This window comes from Macrobrachium nipponense, chromosome 1 (genome assembly GCF_015104395.2).
Source record: "Macrobrachium nipponense isolate FS-2020 chromosome 1, ASM1510439v2, whole genome shotgun sequence".
Classification (NCBI taxonomy): Eukaryota; Metazoa; Arthropoda; class Malacostraca; order Decapoda; family Palaemonidae; genus Macrobrachium; species Macrobrachium nipponense.
Window position 1 is genome coordinate 142,905,534 of NC_087200.1, and position 15,000 is coordinate 142,920,533.

At 34.1% G+C, this 15,000-nt stretch overlaps 1 protein-coding gene and 1 long non-coding RNA gene across 2 annotated transcripts in view; one reads left to right on the plus strand and one right to left on the minus strand.

Moving 5' to 3' along the window:
- LOC135219700 (uncharacterized) overlaps positions 1–8,600 on the minus strand; it is a 24,753-nt gene extending 16,153 nt beyond the window's left edge. The window contains exons 1-2 of the mRNA XM_064256675.1: positions 8,521–8,600; positions 1–19 (exon numbers count right to left, since the gene is read on the minus strand). The exon at positions 1–19 is cut by the window's left edge and continues 466 nt beyond it. Coding sequence (XP_064112745.1) covers positions 1–19 — 19 coding nt within the window. The 5' untranslated portion in view covers positions 8,521–8,600. The remainder of the gene's footprint in view (positions 20–8,520) is intronic.
- Positions 8,601–14,584: 5,984 nt separating this feature from the next.
- LOC135220297 (uncharacterized) overlaps positions 14,585–15,000 on the plus strand; it is a 123,518-nt gene continuing 123,102 nt past the window's right edge. Inside the window, exon 1 of the long non-coding RNA XR_010315643.1 lies at positions 14,585–14,681. This is a non-coding gene — a long non-coding RNA (uncharacterized LOC135220297). The remainder of the gene's footprint in view (positions 14,682–15,000) is intronic.

Here is a 15,000-nt window from a genome sequence, read left to right on the forward strand (position 1 = left end):
AGAGCAGTTTGTAGATCATCTGGGAAAGAAAAAAGAATGCTCTAGTAAACTGTGTTCGAGGCTCGGTAAATCATCAAAATAAAAAGTCATATTCTTTTCATAAAGCTTCAAATTAAAAAAGAAGAAAAAAAGGGACGGGGGTTAGTGGCTAGAGAAGTCTCGGTATGAAAAGTCATGTACATTCCATGAAGCATGAAATTCAAAATGTTATTTGCTCTTCATAAAGTCTAAGAAAAAATGGACCAAATGCATTTATAAAGTTTCAAGTTAAAAAACTAATTTGCATTCATTCAGCATTAAAACTAAAAAATAAAAAGTCAATTGCAGTTCATTTGCTGATTAGATTCAGTTGTTCATAAATACACACACACACACACACACACACACACACACACACACATATATATATATATATATATATACATATATAGATATATATATATCTATATATATATATATATATAATAGACTTATATATATATATATATATATGTATATATCATATACATTATACATATATCATATAAATAATATATTATTAATATATATATAATATTATATTATAGAATTAATATTTAGAATTTATATTATATAATACAATATAATCTATATTTATTATAGAGAGAGAGAGAGAGAGATGAGAGAGATGAGAGAGAGGAGAAGAGAGAAGGAGAGAGCGAGAGAGGAGAGAGAGAAATGAGAAGATGTAAGTAATATTTCAGTCAATCTTTTACTTTAGTGTTATAGATAGAAGTTTTATGACTGCATATTATGAAAAAATAAGCTCCAAAGTGGGTTCAGATATGCCAGGATATAATAATTATAATTGGTATGATAGGATATTCCCAAGTTCCTTTTCATTGTCAGCATAGCTACACGAAGGGAAAACTTCACAAAACATATTGAAGTAAAAAAGGAGGAAAATATACTAAGTATTTTCATGATTCTTACTAACCGTCGTGTTAATATTCAATTACTAAAAATAAAATACTTGTTTAAATATTAGATATTGTTGTTTTCAAAGGCTAGTTTGGCATATCATGTTAAAATTTCTCACGAAATCAAACACTGCCTCAGTCACCAACAATTCTATTATTTGGTCCGGCCCAGATCGACAGAGCACTAACACGGACTATACACGTGACGCTTCCAGTAAGACTGATGGTTTGTACATGATGGTACTACATATATACCACTGCCAAGACAATTGCCGTCAGGAGACGTTGTGGGAAATTATTTAGGGGAGGATGTTTAGGGAGGGATGGTGGTGGAGGGGGGTGTTAATGGAGGAAACTGCCTATTTTCTTCTTCCAAAAGTCATCAACCTCAGGAGGCATCAGACTGCCTCCCAGAAGGCTTTAAGCATAATAAGATGGTCCGGAATTTTCTAGATCATCTTATTTTTTTAAGGTTTTTATTTTCTACTGTTCTTGTTGTCACCTGCTTTCTCCACCATATAGGAAACCCATTTGGTCCGAGAGATTTCGTGCAATGGATTGTGGCCACAGGGAAAGTTTCCTGCCGAGAAAATTGCTTTCAGAAGCGCGTCATCTGGATGGAGAAAACCAGGCAGATTTCCAGGTTTCCGGAAATGTCATCTTCTCACGTCATAGCGAGAGAGAGAAAAAAGAAAAAGAAAAAGAAAGAAGCTTTAGCTGGGAACATTTATCACGTAGATATTTCTTAGTATAGAGATAAAGTTTCTCTCTCTCTCTCTCTCTCTCTCTCTCTCTCTCTCTCTCTCTCTCTCTCTCTCTCTCTCTCTCTCTCTCTCTCTCTCTCGTGAGAATCGTCATGACTTACGATGTGTTCTTTTATTCGTCGTACATTGATTTTACAGATGCGGGAAAGATCACACATGTTTTCTCGTTCGTTTATCAGCTGTGCATGTTTTCCTCTTTCTGTGATATATGTTCACCATTTTTATACTCTGTATATCTTCTCATTCGTTTGGATATATTTATGTTTGAACGTTTCTACATCTATCGTAATTGACACACAATTCTGCATTAACGCTTGGTGTCGGGGAGGCTCTTAAAAAAAGGGGGGCGGAGGAGGGAGGCATCGGCCATTGCCACGTCTCTACTTTAACAGTTACTGCAGTTACGATATATATATATATATATATATATATATATATATATATATATATATATATATATATATATATATATATGTATATATATGAAGTAATTTTTGTATTTATCCTAACATTACTTGCCAGAGGACCTTGTCTTTAACATAGGAAAAGATTTGGGTCTTATTGTGCGGCAAGTTGGACAGGCAGAAATGAAAGGTCGATGGGAACCCACTGAGCGTTACCTAATCTCTCTGACCCAGACAGTTCGTGTCATACAAATAATCACTACGGTAATCATTTTGATCGGGATAATCTAATGATTGTTACTATTTGGATAGGCACACGGAGTGAGGATGGCCTAGTCAAGGACCCCCCGTTTTTCAGTTGTATTTTGTTGGTGTACATTTTGACCACTCACGACAATCAGCAAACACCCAGGTAGATATTTCAGCAGAGACCAGCAAGAGACAAGGAGAGAGAGAGAGAAATAGACTTCTCTATCACGTATTGCGCTGTGCATTTAATTATCTTTATTTTACTTGCAAATGTGGTTTATAATGGCGGAATTTATTTGCGAAAGATATTTGTTTTATATATAAGTTATATATATAAGTAATATATTATATATATATATATATATATATATATATATATATATATATACATATATATATTATAATTATAATATATATATTCTATTCTTATAAATATATATATATATATAATATATATATATATATATATATGTGTGTGTGTGTGTGTGTGTGTGTGTGTATGTACGCAAGATGAGATTGTCATTTTTAACCTGCTCTGATTCATGGAAGAAAAGTAGAAGAAGAAGAAGAAGCAGAAGAAGATGAGGAAAACATCTTCGTACGTTACTTCTGCCGGAACGAATGACTTCCCTCCCCCAAAAGCATCTCGTGAAATCTTGGCCGCGGAGAATGATTCTTCACATATTCTTCCGTCATTCATTCAGTCATTTTGGATGATGAATGTGTCTGATAGGGATATGAATGCTAAATTTAGACTATGCCTTGTAATCATGGAATTTATTTTTAGTTATCATTTTCCATAACCCATTCGTGATCGCTTTACGTTTCTACTTTGCAAGCAAGCTTTGAAGGAAGATGAATTAAAGAGAATTTGAAGTTCGAATCCAATATCCTTCTTGACCATCTTTTATTGTTGCTTTTTTTTATAGATTTGCTTTCAGTATTTTTAAATTGAATACAATGGTTCAATATGAATGTGACCGTGCAAAACTGTCTAGTTAGCTAGTGTAAGAGGAGACGTTTCGTTCTAAGCTAAAATCATGTCAGCATTGATTCCATCATAGCCCGGTGCTTCCGTCTCCTAAATTTCTGAATTATTGATTCTACCTCAAAAACTATGAATCATTCATTTCTACCTTCAGCCCTCAATTACCTTTTGCTATATCAATCAAATTGTCCCACATATTTTTTATTCATGACTTACAAAATACTCCTCCCAACGTTTTCTTTCTTTCTGTGATTTTAATATTGAGCCACTACTCCATTTGGCAAGTATTTTATTCGGTTGCTCCCCACCCATGAATACTCCATAAATACATTTTTTGCGGGCTACCCTTACAATCATGCCACTCCTGAATATATAGCTATGTGAGAATAATCCACCTGGTATTCCAGATATTCTCTCGTATAGCTTCTTGAACTTTATTCAACGTCAATCTCTTTACTTGAAAATTTAGTATGATCAGCTTTGTGACCTCCATCCTCCTTTTTTTAATTAATTTTTTTAATATTATATATATTATATATTATATATATTATATTATTATATATATTGTATGTTATAATATTATTAATATATTAATATATTATATATTATAATATATATAAATATATTATATATAATATACATATATATAATATATATATAATTATAATATATATATATTATATATATTAATATTATAATATATATATATTTAAAATATAAATATATTATAATAATTATATATATATTATATATATATATATATATATATATATATATATATATTATATATATATATGTTATATAAATATATATATATATTATAATATTATATATATATATATATATATATATATATATATAATATCTATAAAAGGAGCCCATAAAAAACACCAAAATGTAGAGGAGAAAAGTATATATTTCAGAGACTGCTGTCTCTCTCCTTCAGGTTATATCATATTCATATACCTGAAGAGAGGACAGCAGTCCTCTGAAATATAGTACTTTTCTCCTAACATTTTGGTGTTTTTATGGGCTTCCTTTTATTAGATGGATTCTGTTGTTACAAGAACATTTTTGCCAGTCATGTATATATATATATATATATACATACATATGCATACACGTTTTGCTTTTACCTTCTCTTTATTATATCCCAGGTCCCATCCGATACCCAGCAGACTAGTGTTACTCCAGTCCTCAGTTACTGTTTGTAGAAGCCTCTCGACGTTCACCTTCAAAAAGCTTTGTTATAAAACCTAAATTATCTACCAACTTTTTTGTCGGATGCTTTTAACTTTAGCTTTAATGTGGCAATGACACGCTGGTGACCACTGCCAACATCTGCTACATTGCTTCCGTCATTCCTCATCTCTCTCTCTCTCTCTCTCTCTCTTATGTTATCTATTTGGTTGCTATGACTACCATCACGAGATGTCCAATTGTATTTATGTAAATGTCCTTGCAATTTTTGTTACTAAAATTACATACAAAACCTGCTACAATAATGATAATAATAATAATAATAATAACAACGGAGGAAAATTAATATGTAACGGTATTTTAAACGAAAAGTAACGTCCTCTGGAAACAGCACTGAAATTGCCAGCTAAACCACAGAGGAGCAGCCGGAGCCATAAAAGCCAAGGGTCCCCTTCCATAAAAAAGGATACTAGCCCTCACAATAAGATTCCGTTGACATATCAAGTTTTCTTTTGCCGAAGGACCCACTACATTGTTACATAATTTAAGGGGAAAAAACATGCAAATCGCTCTTAATCTGGACTGAAAAAGAATGCGCCAGACTCTCCTGTGGACAGATTATCTTTTTGCTTAATTTAAGTACTTATTACACAATTACAAAATGCAAATAAAAATCAATCTTTTGTTTTTCCATTTTGCAGTAAAAAGGAATTCAGCAGACCATTCTTTGTGAACACCGTCTTTTGTATAGCGAAGCAGCCAATGTAACGTTCCAGATTCTGCTGGAAATATATAGATATATATCTATATATTATATATATATATTATATTTATAATATATATATATAATATATCTATTATATATATATATATAATTAATATATTTATATAATATATATTATATATATATATATATTATATCATATATTATATATAAATATATTATATTTTTATATATTATATATATATATGTGTGTGTATATATATATATATATATATATATATATATATATATATATATATATATATATATATATATATATATATATATATATATATATATATATATATAAAACGAATGAGATGTCTACATGATCTAAACGGGTCATTACAGACAGATGTGATTGGTTTGACCAATTTCATCTAATAAACAGACTTGAATTACACGTCATAAATCTTGGTTTTGCTCGTCTTTAGAAGAAGCTAAAGCATCAGCAGTTCATTGATTGATCATCGTCAAAAAATTGACATTTCTAGTGAATTCTTTCTGTCACCTATGCCATTTGTTACACTATTTTAAAACATACCCCACGCCAGTATCTTTTCAACAAAATCAAAAGTTATATTAGTTGGATGATTAATTCTGTTGAATTTGATTCATTATTGTGTTCGGATAGCGTAATTGCCCCCATACACAAAAAAAGTCAAATGTTATCGGGGAAAAGGTAATCTTATTTTGATAGTATATCCCTGTCATACTAAAATGACCCATGAACAGTAGACTTGTCAGGCAGACCCTAATATTTTCCCATAAAGATAGCCCCGTTTTAACGTGTAAGTGGCCTGCCTACTTTTCCTTTCTCTACAGTGAATAACAATTATAAACGTAACAATTATCTGCAGTCTTAGTTCCCTCTCTGTATAACAGGATGTAAATTGCGGGACAATTATGTAAATTTTCCTCGTAATAAGTTTTCCCTGTAATGTAATATGTACTAAACTTCGCCTCGCATCGATGCATAATGTTTTCAAGGGCTCCTTATTCTTATAGAAGATCACTTATACATCATCCAAGTATATAAATTACGAAAAATTGCTCATCATATTAATCTAACAAGGTAAAAGAAAAGTCAAAAGTCTCACTTTCCCCCTTGTTTCCCTTCATATTCCTTCGTGCCTCAAAAATAACGAAGGCATGCAGACATGATGCAAGTGATTAAAAACGCACATGAACTGGATCTCGAGAGATACATAACGGAGCTGCGTGAATCAAGACTCCGTATCGAGAGCCACCTAGCGTTTTTGAGGCACTGTTAGAGACGCAACAGGTGGACGGCGAGGGCGATAACAGAAGGCGAGATGTGGACGAGGAGGCCTTCGTCATGTACTAGTTCGTTTGGGCGAGTTCTGTTCTTGGCTTTGCCTGAATTTTGTTCCATACTGAAACGAACATCTGACTTTTGAATTGACGTAAAATACCTATTTGTATCTTTGTAAAATGGAGAAGAAAGACCTTTGCCACTGAATAATCCCTTACATTTCAATAACATTGACTTAGGTTCTGAAATAACCTAAAACCCCCCTTTTTTTCATTTTACAAAAAATGGAGAACTATCTTAAGAACAGCATCAACTGATTTCTGAAAAGGAAGACCGAAGTTTTATTAACTTTTCTTGAAGGAGATGTCTGAATGTTTTTCAAGTCCTCTAGGGCATTAATTCACTCAAAAGCAAAGATAAAATATGATCTAGTGACCTTTCAGTTTAAGCAATCAGCTTTGGTTATAAGCTGATCATACGAGTAACTAAAGGGAAAACGTATTTATAAAGATTGAAAGTAATAACAATTACTTTTCATAAAAAAATTTCATATGTTAAGCATTGCGTTACATTACATAAGCAGAAAGTGTTGAATGCCTCTTAAGGGCTGGATAATTATTCTAACTTGTAAATGATATGGCAATGTCCTATAAACGCACAGAAATGCAGACGGCCGTAGACCCTAACTAAGACTCTGACCTCTACACGTTTTACAGTGTGTGGAAAACTATTATGCAGTTTGTTTGATTTAACAAAAACTATGTCCATCAGGCCCCACAGAATAGTAAACAAAATTAAATAGAGTCATACAAAAGCTACAGACTTGAAGACTTAATGAATTACTCCTTACGCAAGGAAAAAGGAAGACGGATGCTTACGCACGACCGACCTCCTTTGACATACACAAAACGACCAGTGAGTTATTCGTTAATTGTGATACGAAAAGGATGGGATGACAGGGATGAAGAAAAATTGTAATGGATGAAAATGTTCGTAACTCAAAGAAAAACGAAACGAACAAATAACGCGCCAATGTATTACGAAGTTTTCGGAAAACGTACAATACTAGAACTCCCAAGGACGCGTAAAGGCTAATTACGTTGCGAGCATTTAAATCTCCAGCTAGAATTTCCCGTTCTCATCTTCGCAAAAGTATATACTTCATTACGGTTTAAGATTAAAATGTCTGTTCAGATTATTTTTGACAAATGATGCATACTAGTTAGATAGCTCGAACGTGGACTGACAATTACATCAACATTCAGGATGATGATAATGATGGAAGCTGGGATATCTGCAAGGGACTGATTGAGTGTTGCGATCGACGCGCGGTTGAAACGATGGTCATTGTAAGTCGATAGGAAACTTGCGCGTGAAAATTTATAGTTAATATAGTTACTGAACGATTGAATTAAGATTGAACATTTGTCACATGTTCTGGATACAAGGAGAGCAATGCCAGTGGTGGGTCTTAACGAACTTAGCGTGTACGGTTGAGAAAAAGTGTACTAAATTATTTGGCAAGAAACTGTTACGTAAAAAACCTCTCCCTGGGAATGATAACCAACGTAATCACAAATCGTTTCCCGTCGTTAAGACGCCAGTTAACAAAATTTAAGCGGTCGATGAAGCCCGCCGTGTCATCATCCTCCACTTCCTGCCTCCCAGACTCGGAAAAGCCAAACGAACACCACCACCAAGCGCAGACTCGTAATCGTTCTCACAAACAAAGGCACACACAAATCAGAACAATCAATTTTCTTATTCCTGGGCACAGAGTGAATAATAAGTAATGTCCAAGGGCCGAGATGAAGACTTAAAGTCACCTTCCTGTCTTGTCTTTGTCGCTGGTAAACAAAAACAAGAGCACACACTAGACGTTCAAGCATAACACCAGAAGCAAAGTGTTGCTGTTCTGTTCTGGTAGAATCTCCTCACCTTTTGGGGATTGGGTTGTAGGAATTCGGAGCTAAGTAATAAAAGCTCTTTCCGAGTGCGTTATAGGGGCTTGAATGTACGTTTTTTCAATGGCATGCTTCAGTTATATAGCTGCTTCTTGCTGGTGGGCGGGGCTTGGGTCGTGACGTCACGTTCAGGCTGTTATGGGATTGGGGTGGAGTTGCTACATCGCAGTCTCGGTGTTATTAACAACTTTCCTTCAAAATGAGATTTTCCCTTTGATGCTGTTTATGGCCGTATGGTGTTGAGGTTGAGCTGAAGATCTCTCTCTCTCTCTCTCTCCCTCTCTCTCTTTCTCGGTCTTTTTCAATCTCATCGCTGGTCATAAGTAAACGCTCTCGTGACAGATGAAGCCCAGGATGAAAATGTTTTCGGTTTCTGGGCTCTGGCCTGTTATGATTCTGCTTTGGAGACGCCAGGGGGCGTTTGGTTCGAGTTAGGCAGTCCGCCTCTTGAGCCACGAAGGCGGGATACGAATCTACGAGTAGGTACTGTCCTTAATTATATTTTACATTTATTTGATTTCAGTCTTCGGTGAAACATCAGAACACGCAACGCTGTCATAATATATTGAAATATACCGAACAAGAAGATTTTACTAATGAAAAATTAAGAATAATTTTCTCGGGCTCATTGCGTCTATCAAATTTCTAGTAGGCTTCATGAATATACCAGAAGATTATTAAATGATCAACAAAGGTCAATAGATTTACAAAAAGATTTTTAGTTTTTCTTGTAGATAGGGAATTTGCCTGATCCTTGCGGTTGGCATATTGCTACTACATTAGTAAGCCCAGCAACAGAGGTTTAGAGGAAGTGAAAAATAAACAGGAAATATTGAAGGTATCTTAAGGTTCAACCTGTCATGAAAGCGTCGAATTCAGTGCACAGTATTTCATATCGAAACTGAGATTGTATGATGAGTACAACTCATCACGGTGGAAATGAAAAGTACCTTGTCAATTAGTGACTCTCTCTCTCTCTTCTCTCTCTCTCTCTCTCTCTCTCTCTCTCTCTCCAGCAGTGACCAACACCAGCCAGGTATACAATTATGCTTATATCAAGAAAGAAACATGCTGTACTATGTAACGCGCCTGTATTGTTCCTGTCATCTTCGGAATCGAACATGAATTGCTTTTTTGTGATTCCTCGTTCCGGGGCGAACACTGATTTCCTTGGTTGTGAGCTGAGCGAGCTCTCCATTAGCGCTACGAGGCCAAGGAGAGACAGACAGACAGGCAGATTTGGCTCAACTGCCTTTGTTTAAATGATATTTGCAAAGAAAACGAAACGAAGATATCGGTCAGCTTTGCCCCTCGGGGCAACATGGCAACCATTGCATTGCGTCATTCGTCAGTCAGTTTTTTTTTTTTTTTTTTTTTTTTTTTGGGGGGGAGTGGCCGAGGGGTGCTGGGGCTGGAATTAATCTCTCTCTCGTTCTTCCTCTCTCTCTCTCTTCTCTCTCTCTCTCTCTCTCTGTCTCAGTTTCCCATAGGAGGGTAGTGCCGTCAGTGCACCTCATGCGGTGAACTGTAGGAATTACTTAAGGTTCTTTGCAGCGTGCCTTCTGAAGCCCCCTGGCTGCAACCCCTTCGTTCCAATTACTGTAACTCCTTTCATATTCTCTTTCCTCCAACTTACTTCCCACTCTCTCCTAACAACTGATTTATAGTGCAACTGCGAGATTTTCCTCCTGTTACACCTCTCAAACTTTTGCTGTCAATTTCCGTTTCAGCGCTGAATGACCTCAATGGTCCCAGTGCTTGGCCTTTAGCCTAAATTCTATATTCAGTTCAATTAATTTCTGTCTCACAGACAAATCCCCTGGAGTAACAACTCCAAATTATCGAAAATTCTCTCTCTTTCCTTATTATCCATGTCACTGAAAAATTGCAGGAACCAATATAATGCTTATGATGGTATCTGAAAGCTACCCGGAAATCACAGTATATCCGGGTAATGGATATTAGATGAACTGATTTGTAAGCAATAAAAGTAAAGAAAGGTGTTTCCTTTGTCTGAATTCGCGTATTTTTCATCCAGCATTGATTTTTATATAACTATGTAATGGATGTTTAAGATATTTGAAGTTTTGTAGGTCAAAAGTAATACAATGCTCTAGTAAATACAGATTCAATAAGTTAATACAAAATCAATGTAATCAAAAATGACTAATTGTTGTGTTTCAGTAGACTTGTGTCACAGTAATTGAAAATGCCATACAGGACCGGTATATTGTTTATTTTTTCGTACATCTAAAAATGGAGACTAAGAATGACACCAGAAAACTAATCTATTGAATGAATAAGGAAAACAGAATATTCAAAATTTCTTATGGGCACTTCTTACACTTGATAAAGATTCTTTGAAGTAAAACAGAAAGTGGTTCAAGTAAATTAATGTACTTTTAACCCAAATCTGCAGTTGATTTGACATAAAAATTCGGTGACTGGAGGAAAAAAATTAAATGGTGAAACTAATGTAAAGTAAAATCTTTGTGCCCACCAAAGTAAACGCCTTATAAGCAATATAAACAAATAAGTCTGCCATTTTATGTTATCTTGCTTACCGCACTTCCATTATTATTTTGTATCTTACATTAGTGACCTCCTCTTCGCCAAACAACGGATTCTGTTCCATTCATTCCATTAAAAAAGAGAAGAAAATGAAAACAACAACAGCAAAAAAGAAGGCATGTAGTGACAGCATCGTATACCGTTGTGGCCATCAGTTAGATGGACGGCAATCTTCCTCAAGAAGAGGAGAAAGGCGGAAAGAAAATTATCGTAACTGTCCTCCGTTTCTAATACACCGGAATTACATCTCTTATCCACAATTGGCCCACATCCCACTCCACTCCGTCCTAAGCAAGGAAACATTTTGATACTTGTGAAGGCACAATGGCCATGCGGTGAAGACTTAGCTTCTACATTTCTTAATGTTTTTGGACACCATTTCTTATGTATACAGTTTTCAGTAGATTCCCTTGAAAATTTAAAAACAAAAAACAATTTAGAATAGTTCCTTAACTAAAATTATTTTGTTCACGTACTGTCTACACCAACTTATGTACGCAGTCAATATAAAAATGCGTAAGTCAGTACCATATCTTAAATATAAATGCTTATACACACGAGTTATGTCATAGTAGTTAAAGGAGTAATCATCTAAAAAGCATTAGTAATCTGAAAAACGTCCCCATGTAATTACGTTAGAGCTTCCTTTTTTTAATAGTAATTCGGTTTTTCCAGAAAAAGGTACATTTATGGGAAGAAACAAGAAACAGTATCAATCAAGTGTCACCGTAACATTTATCACTTAAGTTACGATTGTATGACAAATAAAAAAAAAATAAATCTTGAAACATTTGCGAATCCAGCACATCTTTGTAACTGCAACGTTTCTCCATAATCACGATGCAATTTCCAATAAAATGCGCAATGGACTGATTTCTTTGGAATTTAATTTTCTTTTTCGCCTTTGTGTTTGCGTTGCTGATCATTAATCAGTGATGATGCTAAAGATTAGAGGAGAGAAATCGATATTAAGAAAGCAATATGAAAAAGTGGAAATATCTTTAATGGCATTCAAGAGATCTGGTCGTCTCTCTCTCTCTCTCTCTCTCTCTCTCTCTCTCTCTCTCTCTCTCTCTCTCTCTCTCATTAAGAATCAATGCGTTCGATATCCGACTAAAGCCGACTAGATTTGGATGTAGTCAGTTAACACCCCGTGTAGCTGTTGTTTTAAGCAGTGAATTATGTAACTAAGAATTAGACGACTATAGTATGTCATAACCAATGTGAAGAGAAAAGGCGCATGGGGAAAAATTTATGAGTTACTAAGGGTCAGTATATATGTATAGTGTATATGTATATATATATATATATATATATATATATATATATATATATTATATGACTGGTAAAAATGTTCTGTAACAACAGAAATCCATCTAATAAAAGGAGCCCATAAAAACCACCAAAATGTAGAGAGAAAAGTACTTTTCTCTCTATATTTTGGTGTTTTTATGGCCTCCTTTTATTAGATAATTATATGTATATAAATGATGTATGTATTTAGTATATATTATATATATATATATATATATATATAATATATATATATATATATGATATATATATATATATGTGTGTGTGTGTGTGCGTGCGTGTGTGTGAGTGTGTATGTGTGTGTGTGTATATATTATATATATATATATATATATATATATATATATATATATATATATATATATTATATATATGAATAATTATCACATCGAACCGTGATCATTTATATATCAATTGAATTGATATATAAATGGATCACGGTTCGATGTGATAATTATTCATAACAAAAGGCTACGTGCTGTCAAACGCTCGAATTGGCCAACATGGTAGACGGGGTTCCATATCGATTCTAATTACGAAAGCATCCAGATCGAGGGTGATTTGTAAGGTCAGAATCGATATGAACTTATAGCGTCTCTGTTGGCTGATTGGATAGCGTCACTGACTGTCCTGATTTCGTCCCCGTCCACTTGGACGGTGGTTCGATCCCATGGGGGGACGAAATTATTATCAATTAAAAAATTCCCCTTCGGTACATATATGAAAATATATCATTTGGGAGGTAAAGTGAATTTAGATATTAAAGGACATTTGTAGCTTGAATTGATATATATATATATATATATATATATATATATATATATATATATATATATATATATATATATATATATCATCACTCTAAGCCATTTCTCTGGTTAACAATGACTCTAAAGATTCAACAGGTCAACCTCAAGCGCATCGGCCCGTCCGGGTATCGAACCCTTGACTTTCACAGACAATGCGAGCGTCCTACTATAGGATGGGCAGTGTGATTCTCCAACTGCCTTTATTTGTCTCTTCATCCCAATTATGAGAAGAAGCAGGTGGAGCCGAGGTACAAGTTAATTTTCGCCTAAACGTGCAAACACGCCTACCTAAACAAATGAGCGCATAAAGTGGCATCACAGTGTGTGAAGGACTTTCTCGTACATAAAAGAGAACATTAGTCATCTGGGATGTGTCCATTGGAAAGCTAGTTTACCGCAACAACTGTCGAAATTGGAATACGGTGACTCTCTTGCGCCAGCATCCTTGGCTACCAGTTCTCATTATTATTATAATTGTTCTTTTTTATTTCTTATTTATTTTTCTATTTATTTAGTTTGGTCTATCACAGTCCTCCAATTCGACTGGGTGGTATTTATAGTGTGGGGTTCCGGGTTGCATCCTGCGTCCTGAGGAGTCCAATACTTTTCTTACTATTATGCGCTGTTTCTAGGAGCACACTCTTCTGCATGATTCCTGGAGCTACTTCAGCCTCTAGTTTTCCGGATTCCTTTTCAGGGATCTTGGGATCGTGCCTAGTGTTCCTATGATTATGGATACAATTTCCACTGGCATATCCCATATCCTTGTTATTGTTATTTATCCATTTTTTCCCTTCCTTTCTCTTCAACTTTGGCGTCCCATGGTATTGCGACATCATTAAGTGATACTTTCTTCTTGATTTTGTCAATCAACGTCACTTCTGGCCTATTTGCACGTATCACCCCATCTGTTCTGATACCATTGTCCCTAAAGATCTTTGCCTGATCGTTTTCTATCACTCCTTCAGGTTAGTATTATTATTATTATTATTATTATTATTATTATTATTATTATTATTATTATTATTATTATTATTTGTCGTTGTTACAAAGTATCAAATCGCATTATTATCATGCAGTATCAATATCGTTTTAGTTCCTGTCTTCAGTGTTATCGTTCATGTTTCTATTATTATTGTTGGTGTTAATCTTATTTTTTTATCATTATTTCTCTGTTGAATTAATTCTTACTGCTGTGATAATTCTGATCACCAATATCTCTGAAATTATTATTGTTATGAGAACTCTGCCAATGAAATATCACCACTTATCAGCCATTTACAGTATTGACACTTATGAAACCTTTCTTTAAATGTTCTTGATAAGATTTTTTTTTATTTCAGTGTAAAATATATTAAATGGTATGTTTGTCTTGGGGTGAAATACTTTCACTCAGAACACGATGCAACTAACCAGGTTCAGGTAGAAAGAACGTGCTCATGTAAGTACACATAAAATCATATTTTGCCTTAATTGTTAGACATGTAGACAGGGGATGGGTTTTCTAGCCTCACACTAATGTGCATGAAACCCGTATCTCGGTCGTTATATATGTATGTATATATATATATATATATATATATATATAATATATATATATATATATATGTATATATAAATATACATATATATGTAGTGTGTGTGCGGTGTGTGTTTATAAATATATACATTATATAATATATATACACACACACACACACACACATATATATATATATTATATATATATATAGATATATATAGATATATGTATGAATATA